At 37.6% G+C, this 12211-nt stretch overlaps 2 protein-coding genes and 1 non-coding gene across 3 annotated transcripts in view; 1 reads left to right on the top strand and 2 right to left on the bottom strand.

The window, feature by feature from the left end:
- Positions 1 to 950: 950 nt before the first annotated feature.
- Positions 951 to 3959, bottom strand: mtif3 (mitochondrial translational initiation factor 3). The gene is made up of 4 exons (XM_005737277.2): positions 3852 to 3959; positions 2757 to 3225; positions 2121 to 2272; positions 951 to 1508 (listed from the first exon to the last, which is right to left on the bottom strand). Exons 2-4 carry the CDS (start codon positions 3214 to 3216, stop codon positions 1260 to 1262), a joined length of 861 nt encoding a protein of 286 aa, XP_005737334.1. The 5' UTR covers positions 3217 to 3225; positions 3852 to 3959; the 3' UTR covers positions 951 to 1259.
- Positions 3960 to 5661: 1702 nt separating this feature from the next.
- trnav-uac (transfer RNA valine (anticodon UAC)) lies at positions 5662 to 5734 on the bottom strand. Its single transcript has one exon. It is a non-coding gene; the product is annotated as a tRNA-Val (tRNA).
- Positions 5735 to 9509: 3775 nt separating this feature from the next.
- Positions 9510 to 12211, top strand: part of LOC102194641 (adhesion G-protein coupled receptor G5-like) — a 10388-nt gene continuing 7686 nt past the window's right edge. Inside the window, exons 1-8 of the mRNA XM_005737276.1 lie at positions 9510 to 9577; positions 9667 to 9771; positions 9987 to 10139; positions 10691 to 10738; positions 10843 to 10998; positions 11150 to 11188; positions 11347 to 11427; positions 11658 to 11811. Of these exons, the coding sequence (XP_005737333.1) occupies positions 9714 to 9771; positions 9987 to 10139; positions 10691 to 10738; positions 10843 to 10998; positions 11150 to 11188; positions 11347 to 11427; positions 11658 to 11811 (689 nt within the window). The 5' untranslated portion in view covers positions 9510 to 9577; positions 9667 to 9713. The remainder of the gene's footprint in view (positions 9578 to 9666; positions 9772 to 9986; positions 10140 to 10690; positions 10739 to 10842; positions 10999 to 11149; positions 11189 to 11346; positions 11428 to 11657; positions 11812 to 12211) is intronic.

Here is a 12211-nt window from a genome sequence, read left to right as displayed (position 1 = left end):
ATATATATATATATATTCCAGCGATAACTACAAATGTTAGGTGAAAATTGCAGGCAGTGGTTTCAGTGGACACTTTTCAGTAACATGGGCCTGTGTCATGTTAACACAGACCAGTTATATCCCATATTTTTAACACTATTCTCGTCTGACAACAAACACTGTCTGCACGCTGCCATCTCTCAAACATAAAATAACCATTTCTTGGTTAAACAAAAGCAACGTTGACTTACTGCACTACCGTGTGGTACAAACTGGTACAACTGGACCTCAGTTTGATTTCAGCTGATCTCACTTCAATATAGATTTTGGACATGAAGTAATTTCTTCACGTCGTGTTGATGGTTTTAGTGAGTTTTTGCGAATTTAAAATGACTTTTAAACTCAGACATTTACAAAAAGTAATTTCAAGTTCCCGTCATAGCTTCACAATAAGAAAACATTGAAGACATGTTGATTTGCTCAAGAAGATCTTATAAATGAATCCAGATGCAGATTCATCCTGTATCTGGAACGCTGCAGTGTACACATAACTTTAAGTCAAAACCTGCACGTTTCAGCCTCTCAAAAATGCCCTTAATCCATTTATTCATAATTAGAAAACAACAGCCTTCCCCCTCACATGGAGGCCAACAAATAAGATGTATAATTGTTTTTTACTGTGTTGCATTTCTGCATTTCTTACTGCTTTTATCTGTCTATGTTTGTTTCGCCCTCTGTTCATATTGCTTAATCTTGCTTTTATTGCAAGTGTTTCTTGCTGTATTAGGTCTTTCATTTTTATTGTTTAATTCATACACATTTTCTCCTATTTTAAGTCTTGTGTTTACCTTGTTGTTACCTTGTGTTTAAAGCTATGTTTTATCTGTTTTGAATCGTTTTGTGTCTCTTTTTGATGTCTTTTTTGTCACTTTTGTGTTTATTTTACATGTGCTTCTAGTCATTTTGCCTTTTGGTGGCTGCCTACATGAAATATTTTGTGTATCTGGACATTTTGTGCGTCTGTATCTCATTATGTTTCACTTTTATTTTGTTGTTTGCAGTTTTCTGTACAGTCATTTTGTGGCTCTGTTAAGCAATTTTGCGTTTGTGTTTGTGTCTACTTGGCCAAAGGTTACATGACCGCCTGGTCTTGTATCCCGTGGGACCTCCATGCCCTGGGTTATAAACTTTTAAACTACAAAGTCTGATTGACGAAACAAGTTGTGGCAGTAGGCACAGACTCCAACTTGCTTTTGTGAAAAAGTTTTATTTCTGTCACATCAGTGCTGTGTGGACCCTTGTGTTGTGTCCGTGCTGCCAACAGGAGACGTTTCACTCTGAGCGGCCTCTGAAGTGGAGTTGGCAGGCTGTGCTTCTGCAGCCTTGTTCTTTCCTTTTTGTGACAGTTCCTTTGCTGAAGGCGGTCGGAGGATGCACACGGCTGCTTGGCCATCACGTATCACTTTTGGCCTTGAGACAAATCCCACCATTACTTCCATTTGTTCCACGATTTGCTCCAGAGTGGCATCCTGTGGAAAGAAAACACAAAGATGTTTCTGCATAAAAAGCTTTTAAGGAAGAAAAAAAAAAAAAACCTAAATGCGAAAGTAATTTTTACTGGAATATGAGCAATACTGAGTTTTTACTGAGGATTTTACTTACTCATATTTTACTTTAATGTTTTTGCTATAAACAGCCCTAAATTGCTGTGCAAAGTTTTGTTTAAGTAATTAAGCAAGACTTACATCTAAATATTTCTGAACCAATAACAGGGATTTTTAAAAAATACATTAGCTTATTGCTAAATAAGCTCCTTACTGTATTTGAAACGACACAGGGGACTTCTCTGAGAAGCCAGAAATTAATCAAGCAAAACAATTAATCTCTAAAACTAATTTTTTTTGTTCATCAATACAATTGAATAATTGTAATTTGGCATCTTAATCAAATAATAGCGTGCTTTGCCCATTTCTCTGCTTTTTTGTGAAATAATGAATTTGAAAATTGACATAGTGGTGGATTAACCACTGCAACCATATATGTATATACATTTGTTATGTTATATTAGTCACAACTCAGACCCTTACTGAATAAAAGAATAATCAAGGAATTCGCTCAGGTTTATAGGCGTTCTTCCTCACCAGGTTAACTGCAGATTCACGACGTACTGCCCGCAGAGTGATCTTCACATGGTGTTTCTTTTCCAGCCAGCTCTCCACCTGCTTCAGCTTTGTGGTGAGGTCATGAGACGCTATGCCAGCTGAAAAGCTGAGCTCCTTCACCTGCACAGGAACTGGAGCAAAAAAACAACTATTTTTGGACTTACAGCTGCTTGTCAACCTGTCACCCCAAAAGTGCTTTTCTAAAGTCTATGACAATTTCAAGCAAAGGGTAAGACTTTGGTGTAATGTAACTCTTTATTTCTTGAACCGTCCTTAAACTGACCTAGGTAATGCCTCTTTTCGCATTTCTCAGTTTGTACATCCCCATTTCCTTTCCTCACATCCTTTCCTGGAGCCTTATTTCCCCAGCGAGGACAAAGAAGGAATGCAAGGAGAGAAAACTGGCTGTGTGCCATGCCTCGCTAATATGTTCAAGGTGAAAACACTTCTGCAAAGGATACACCTGAGCATCCTCAATTATAGCTCCTCTGCCTTACCTCCCCTGTCCTCTGTCCTTCATATACATTTTAGGAACTGAGACATCCTTCAACATAATGTCTGGGTTGAAGGCAGTAGGATAGAGAGCAATGAGAAAAGCATCTGGTAACCATCTACCTGCTTTCGCTTTCTTCTTCTCCCGCATTTTTAGTTGCTCCTCGTGGATCTGTTTGCCGCTCATCAGCTGGTAGACTGGTGGGTCTTTGTGCTCACTGAGTAGCACTAACTTGAGACCCTCCTCATCCATCATTCTGATGACATCTGCACGGTGCATGACGCCCAGGTTCTCACCAGCTGCACTTATCACCTGTATCTTACGCTCAGGGATCTTACGGCCGATGCTGCTGATCGAGGCATTTGCTCGGGGATCTTGCTTTTTCTTCTTTGGCGTGGCTGGAGTTTGTTCTGTATTGTGTACTTCAGTGGAGAAAGCAGACTGTCTCCAAGAGGCAGCGATGATATTACATCTTTTGCTGCTTATTGTAAATCTTAAGGCTGGTGGCGTATACACGGGACTCCCACCACACACCGTTCTCACTGCATGGCTTAGCACCCATCTTACACAGCCTGCAGCCATATCCTAAACCTTAAGAAAAAAATGATGAGATTATTCGACAGTGCATTCACAATTTAAGAACTAATATCACAAAGCTCAACATCAAACACAATTTAAACATCAATAATTGTCTTTCAAGCGAAAAAAAATGTTTAATTATCCAGTTTTCATAATCGAGCCAGCCTCCATTCGAAAATAGTCGAATTTAATTTTCTTTGCTTGTTTTACTTTTACTTGTTACTGAACAACCCACACAAGTTACGAGTAAAAACACTTTCGGGGTCCCATCTGTCATTCGGGATACATCAGCTTTGTTTCATCGCTTGACTTTGGGTATTTTACACTGGGACAATGGATAGTCTGGCAAACTGGAATGCGATGGTAGCTAGAAAACCTTGATTATTTGCGAAGTATATAAGAGTGAATGTCTTTTAATGAGTGTGAAATTAGCACATAAGTGTCTGGTGTGTTACAGTTCACAGAGAAAAGGAATGCACTTCGGGTTGGTTGTCATTAAGTGTCCTAGACAGAGCAGTTTGTCTGTGAAGCCAGCGGGTTACAAACATCAATGCATGCATTAATTAGAGAAGCGCAAGAATCCAGACAGAAACTAAACCTCCCCGTTTTATCTCCTGCAGTGCGTTTTTGCTACTCACTCGTGTCAGTGCCGTTTATTATTGCTCTCCGCATCAGGGTGACTACTGTAACTCCTTCCGCCATGCACTTCTTCGTTTACTTTGTCTCAAATAACCCCTATACTGCCCTCGTGAGGAAAACCTAGGACACTACACTCACTGGACAAATCCTTGCTAACGCCGATGTTTCTATTTCTTTTGTTTTTCTAATGTCTAATAGCTTTGCTTATGTTGGTAAATGCACTGTAGTGAACTGGATTTATGAGGCTGTTGCACCTTCTCCCTTTTTGACAGATTACAGGGGGAAAAGTCACAACATTAACAACAGTTTAAATTCCTACAATCACCTTTTGGCAAATACTTTTTTGGCAGCTGATCATTTTCCATGATGTGACTCTCCCGTTCCACTGCATCCTAAAGGTGCTCTATTGGAATGAAATCTGGTGGTTATGGAGGCCATCTGAGTACAGTGAACCCTCAGTCATGTTCAAGAAACCATTGTGAGAATACTGAAACCTTGCAATATGCTGGATGCAGTCATTAGAAGATGGTTACAGTGTGGTCACAAAGAGACGGACATGGTTAGCAACAATACCCAAGGTCGGCTGTGGTGTTTAAAGAATGCTTGATTGGTACTAACGGCCCTTTAGTGTGCCAAGAAAATGTTCCCCACACACTACACGACCGGCTGCTGTAGCCTGTCTGTTTTCGGTGTGATGTGTTGTATGTTCAAAGATGCTCTTCTGCTGCAACCAGTGGTTATTTCAGTTACTGCTGCCTTCCTATCAAATCAAAGTGATTTTTATTTTCTTCTGCAAATCAGTAAATCTAAATATAGTTTTGATAGAATATGAGAAAATATTTTTGTGACGTTATGTGCTAAGTTGAAGGCATTGTATACGTTTTTGTTGTTCAAATTTAGATTATGAGGAAATGATTAAGACGTAAACCTAAGAGGGTAGGGCTAAATAAGTATATACTTCTGCCTACAACTTTTCAAACAACTGCATGGAATTATATTATGAAATGTTGGTGAACGTATATGTTTGAAATAAAAATGAACTGAACTGAGCTCTGTTAGAAATCCTAGCAGATCAACAGTTTCTGGAATAATCTGACCAGCCTGTCTGGGACCAACAGCCATGCCATGTTTGAAGTCACTTAAATCACCTTTGTTTCCCAATCTGATGCTCAGTTCGATTCAGTGTTAGACTTTCTGCCACCATCTACTAGAGGCTGACTAAAGTGTGCGACCAGTCTAAGGAGTGTGATTATAGTTTTTGTGAATTTATATGTGACTTGGCAGTAACAGATGTATGCCTGTGTGATGCACTCATGCAGTCTATGGATGCAGTTTGCTAATAAAGCTTGCCAGTTTTAGAACTCAAACATGGACCACATTAAAAAAATTGCCCTTGCTTTCAGGTAAAATCAATCCAAATTTACTTAAAACTGCTTTTAAAAAAAAAAAAAAATTGCCAACAGGGGACGAGTCCTGTGGTTATAAAAGACTAAAGAGAAAATGGCCTTTGGCTCATTTGCTTTGTGATAAGAGTAAACACCTTTACTGATAAGCTTATAGGCTCAAATACTAGTGTCAAGTTTTACTGATTAAAACATGGTGTTCATTTTATTATTGGTCCTCATTATTGATAGAGAGGCGGTTACAAATACAAATTTTTATTTGTCACTTACACAGTACAACATATAGTGAAATGCTTCTGTCCTGAACTGCAGGCAGGCTGCGCCTCTCCAGGGCTGGTTTTTAGCATGGTGGGAATTGAACAGGCGTGTATCTTACCACTACACTGTCCAGCTGCTATAAAGTAAGTGGTTCCACTGGGGGTTGAACCCAGGACCTTCTGCGTGTAAAGCAGACATGATAACCGCTACACTATGGAACCAGAAGAATACATCTTCCCTTCGTCGCTCATCCGCATTCTACTGTGCATGCATGGAATAATATGTCTTTTATTTAGTGTAATAACATTTTCATATCTGTCCATGTGAGTGTTTGCAAGAGTCTTCTAGCTTATATTTGCTCTTTTCAGTCATTTTGATGTTTATCTATTAATGCAAGAAAAAGCGTTGCCTTGTAGCTGCTGATAAATGCTCCTCTGTGTGTGGCATAGAGGGGGATTTGGCTAAACATTGACTACATGTGTGCTGTTTTGTGCTGGACAGGAAGTGTTCGGTGTGCTTCCAAGAGCTTATGTGCTCAACAGGTACATACTTTGCCTGTTATTTGTTTATGTGTCACTGTTGGTATACGAAGAGTTGCGTGCCACTCTATTTCTTGACTGGAAAAAGTCACTCCGTGGACTGTTAATACCAGGTTACACTAACCTGACTGGAGACAGAGCACAGATAATGTGAGGTTTTCATCATCCAGTCTAATACTGAGACCCTGAGGCTTTTAGTGAGCGTGGGAACTGAAACATAAACTCATAAATCTAAACGTTAACATGTTTATTTCAGACAGCACAGGCAACTGGTAAGCAAAGAAAATGCAAACTAATTCCAGCTCAACCACTCCACTTAACCACAACAGCATGCAAATATTGTTACCAAGAAAAAACAAAATACAAAATGTAAATGATTTTGTGTATATAAGATAGTACTATAAATACATCAGCAGCAAGAGCTTATCAGCAAGCAGCCCCTATGGGCCCCTTTTTTAGAAGTAAGCAGAAATGGAAATAACTGGCATGCATGTGGGAATTGCCAGACAGTCAAATTCCCAGTCACACTGACTACAATAACAGCAGTAACTTCAAATGTTGAGAAAGAGAGTTTCAAAATTAAATTCAATGGAATACCTTCAGGTTATTTGTGCAAATATGAAATGTCTGCCTTTTTTGGAAAGCCAACAAAATTCCAACAATGTTTTTCCAAGAAATGCTTTCATTCTCAGGATGCTTTAAATACTGTTTGGCAGATGTGTGCCTTACAAGAGTCATCTTCTAACTTCTAAGGCTGTGTAACATGAGTGTTGGGCTCTTAGTCACATCACTGATGGTCGTTATTGCTCCATCCACTGCCGGTTCAGATAGAGGGGGAGGAGGTGGAGGTGGTCAACAAATACAAGTACCTCGGGCTGTGGGTGGACAATAAACTGGACTGGTCATGCAACACAGAGCACCTGTATAAAAAAGCCCAAAGCCGACTGTACTTCCTCAGGAGGCTGAGGTCTTTTAACATCTGCAGGAAGCTCCTGAGGATGTTTTACCAGTCAGTGGTTGCTGGAGTACTTTTCTATGCTGTGGTGTGCTGGGGGGGCAGCACAGCAAAGAAGGACTCATCCAGGCTGGAGAAACTGATCAGGAAGGCTAACTCTGTGGTCGGCATGAAGCTGGACACTCTGGTGACAGTGGCAGAAAAAAGGACATTAAAAAAACTGCTGGACATTATGAACAATGCTGGGCATCCTCTGCACACGGCCATTAACAACCAGAAGAGTCTGTTCAGTGACAGGTTGCTTCTCCCCAAGACAAGAACTAACAGACTTAAAAACTCCTTTGTCCCACACGCCATCAAACTGTTTAACTCCTCTCTGGAGGGGAAACAGGGACAAAGGAGGGGGGAACAACTAAGCTGTAGTGCCTCTTCACCTCACTGTGCAATACCTTTTGTGCAATACTTTTGTAAATAGTCAATGGTGCAATAGACCTCAATACTTGAAATGTGCAATTCACTTGTATTTTTATTTTTATTCCTATTTATTCTATTTATCCCCTTCATATATTTTATTTATATATGTCTCTGTATTTATATATGTGTGTGTGTGTGTGTGTGTGTGTGTATATACAGTATATATAATATTCTGTAACTCTGTAACTTTTGTTGGTGCTGTGCTTTTGGAAACCGAATTTCCGAGAGGAACCCACCCGAGGGATTAATAAAGTTTTATCTTATCTGATCTTATCTTATCTTATCTTATCTTATCTTATCTTATCTTATCTTATTAACAGCACAGATTTCTTCTACCACTGATGCTGTTGAAGTGGTTTTCTACCCTCCCCCGATCTATACCTCCATCACAGTTTCATCATGGAAGTCTACAGAGTGAAATCTTATATACACTGTGACTTTATAACTGATGGGTAGTTGATTAATGATGTCACATTAGGAAGCTGTTACATTTCAAGACAAGTTGCAGCCAACCCCAATTTGAGGTGCCACTGCAAACGATCTCAACACTTTGTTAAAGAATATAGTTGATCTTCGGATTTTTAAATGGCACGGCCAATAAAATGCTACTAATCTGAGCACATTTTCCCTTGGTCATTATGAGATAGCCGTCACAATTCATCCAGCTGTTTCTGTCAGCAGTCACATCATCATCATTATGCCCGTACCGTAACATTACGGTAAAATTTATATGCACCACAAATGAAGATGATGCAATACATACATACATGTATACATATACAGGCGCAGTATATTTTGGATCATGGACTATTACTTTCCTGCTGTATACTTTTCTTATCATCCTAGGGCGAGTTAATCTCCGTTTTTCTTTTCAAAACTAGACAGATGCTTTCTAATCAGTGATTTGTACCTCACTGTAAAATCACAGTATGTACATTCATGAAGGTGTCTGCAGATTATAGTTAGCTATAGATTATAGATTATAGTTTATAGATTATAGATTATAGATTATAGTTTATCGTCATAGTTAGAGTAATTATAATCCTGAAATTTTGACTTTCTCTCTGATAGGTTTGTTGTGGTTTTTCAGCCTAATGATGGTCTTTAAAAAAAAAGTTTAATAGTTAAAAATCAGCTCCAGATATTTTAACTGCTTCATTTGTAATGAAATGACAAGGAAACTGAGCTCGCGTGGCCATAAAACCACTTGTTACTTTTGAGCCGCACTAAAAATAAGAGGAAATATATAAAAATGGCTGTAATTCATTAACAGTTAATGAAATACTTTTGTCAGACCTTTATAATTACGGGCAAAAATCAGGGCTTTGATCACATCCTAAATGTTCTCTGTGGTGGTGTCCAGAGGCCAAATATTGTCCAAATATTTAGCCCAAAGAATTTGGACTAAATATTGCAATATTCATATAGTTGTGTCAATAAATGTGGTTTACTGAGCAAAACAGGTCAAATCTTTCATTTTCCACCCACTGTGATACTGATTTTAACGTCACACCTTTGAAAACGTGGGAGGTTGTTTGTGACACAGACTTGTTTCCAAAAATATAGATTGACACTGAAACTGATAACCTCCGCTTTGTTGTTAAAGGCCATAGTCGGGTCTTTACTCCGAGTTTTAATTTAGCTCATTGTAGTTTTTTGTGAATAACATTATTTATGTTTCCATTAAACTTGGCAACACAGATAGCATCTGAGCTGTTAAATAATATGAACATATTTCATCTGCTTGAAATGATGAGAAATGATCACTTATGAGAGTTTTAGGAAACAAATCCTCCTCAAAGGTTACGCTTTTAACACGTCTTCAATGGAAAAATGATGCTGTATGCACAACATGATAACAGCCAGTGTGCAGCTCACAAAATTAGACCTGGATCCTCATCCAAGCACATCACAGTTCCTATGCCTGCTTTGCATAGCACACTCAAGTCTGATGACATATTCAGAAACTGAATTTGCAAGACAAAATTTGTGCAGTGGGTATCTACCCAAAGTTTGACAACAAGTGCACATCGCCAGAGGTTCAGTTCATCTCCAGGTGCTCTGCTGACTAATGATTTGACTTCAGCCAGAGAAAGGTAAAAAATGAAATGCTTGGGGCATCTTTGGCTGAAAGTTCCTTTTTAAAAATGGCTTTTGAACAATACTTGGTATATGTTAACTGCAGGACTGAATGAGTCACACATCCTGACTCACATCACATCCCATCCAAACATGACTCGGCTCAGTTGGACTGCTTTGGTTTTGTTAATGAGCATTTTGCAGGGTCCAGGTGAGTACATGAATTCTGCTGAATCTTTACAGGACATTTGTTATCTTAGCTAAACGTTCAGCAAGTGCTAGTGTATCACAATTCATTTTTCTTTAAATGAATTATACTTTTGAAACAAGATGACCAAAAATTTTGAATATCACAAGTTCAACTGTGGTAGCTATAATGTCAGTGTTAACTAAATCGATAAAAATATTTGTCAATTTTTATTTCAGGGTCATCCAATTCTGGACATGACTGTTCAAGAAATGGAAATTGCAATAAAAATAATTTCATGGATATCAGAAACTGTTTCAAGCAGAAAGAAAGTTTTGTTGTTGTCGATAGTTTCTATGGCAATATCAATGCAACAAACTACTGGGGACAGAGTAAGTCTAGTACACATTTCAGTTACAACTGCTTCTCTTTTTTTTTTTCAAGTTGCGATGAAATGAGATTCTCTGTTTTTGCAATCACCGTCCAACAAAGAGGAAGTTAAACAAAAGCCAAAGATTTGAGCTGTTGAAATTAATTGGACTGGGATTGAGATTTCTGGGAACTTTGATTGGAAATGCAACATATAACGAACATTTCGGTTTGACATTTTAATATGAGACCTGGTTCGACAAGACTTTATGGAGATTAATTCATTTAAAGGAGCCTTTTGATGTGTTATAATCAGGTAACTTGAACAGGTTACTTAAGCATGTTGGGACAAACTCCAAGTTTAGATGAACTTGAAGTGCAACACATTTACATGGATGTTTTGTCCTGTGTGAGATGCCTCATCCCTGTAAATGCACTTTATTTAGACCTTGTTAAAATGTCAATCCAATAAAATTCTGAAAATGTTTTTTTTTCTAGATATTGATTTATAGTTGTTAAGGCATGTAAAAGATTTAAATGTATTAAAAACACACACTGTTCTTTGCCTTTACAGCAAAAGTGAATTGCATAGTATTTGTAGAGACAAACGGAATTGAATTGGGTGAGTCCAGCTTAGTTTCATATTGTTTTAGTTGCCAATATTTGACTTTCTAATCAGCATTTTAGCAAATAAAAATGTATCTGTATGTTGTTTTTTAATACCAGAAAATTATACCAGAACAATTCAGGACACTTGGCCAAAAATTAAAAACAATAGCAACATTTTGAAACTTCACATTTCAAAATGGCATATAGATCAACGTGTGCATATGTACGTTCTGTATGGGACATTCTGCAACGACACACAATTGAACTTTAAAGGTAAAACAACTCTTCAGTATTTTATATTTTTGAACTTCTTGTTTTTTCAGCATTGTTAGCAAATTAAAATAAAAAAGATTAAAAAATGATAAAATATGATAAATGATAAAATAAAAAAATATCTAATTAACCAAACATTTTTGTCATCCAGATCCAGGTACAAACTGTAGCTTCAATACCACAGACACAGGTAAATTCATATCAATGAAAAGATAAAATGCAGAGCTAATAGGAAACATTTAAAAGTTGAAACCTTGAAAATAAGGATTAGAATGCAATGTTAATTTTTTTTCTCCTGCCTTTCTTTCTCTGATTGTGGTGGTAAAATCTGACAAAATAATGCTGAAGAGTTATGTCACATCAGATGTATCGATACAAACACGGTGTGTAAAAAATCTGCCTATGATAAAGGAGAATGCAGTACCATGGGTAAGTTTAGATAAGTGAAGGCAAGTATCACACTTTCATAATAGCCATTTTTCCTGATGAGTGCACAATGAATCGGACAAATCTTGCCTAACAGAGTCTTTGCATTACGCCATAATTTGATTAAATAAAATTCATATAAGTAAAATGCTGAGAGTAAAATGTAACACCTTTCTTTATATTTTGTTAAATGTTGAGTTCTTAAGTTTAAACCTAAATTCTCCACCTTCCAGCTCCAAATCTCCAGAATGAATACATAATCAACATAAACTCAACAACCACCAACTGTATAAACTGTAACAATCCAGTGAAAAAGCCTGAGGAGAAAAAAGTACTTAATACAACACTTTCTGAAAAAGGAGGAGAAATTGTTCCTGCAAATGCCGCGTAAGACACACTCACTTACCAAATGATATACTTTACATTTGCATGTATTCATCATTTATTTTCTATTGAGTTATTTAAGAAGATCTATATCTAGAAGATCTAAATCTGAGTTTTCCACTCGGTTTTTCTCATTTTCCACTCACTGTCTAGTTTTGCTTTCACTTGCTACTTAGATTTAGGCACTACTACCTACTGGGCTCAGGATCAGTAAACCTTACTATTGAACTGAAGAGTTGAAAGTGATCTCCATATCTCACTAATACAATTAAACTGTGCGTCACACATTGCTGCCAAAAAACAACTTACGTGTAAGACATTCTAGCAGCTTTGAAAAACTCCTATATTATTTTCCCCAGAAGGAAAATGCTGAAAAGTTTAATTTGGTTTTTGACATTTAACC

The sequence above is a fragment of the Pundamilia nyererei genome, unplaced genomic scaffold, assembly GCF_000239375.1.
Source record: "Pundamilia nyererei isolate P.nyererei 1_Seehausen unplaced genomic scaffold, PunNye1.0 scaffold00074, whole genome shotgun sequence".
Taxonomy (NCBI): Eukaryota; Metazoa; Chordata; class Actinopteri; order Cichliformes; family Cichlidae; genus Pundamilia; species Pundamilia nyererei.
This window is presented reverse-complemented; position numbering and strand designations above follow the sequence as displayed.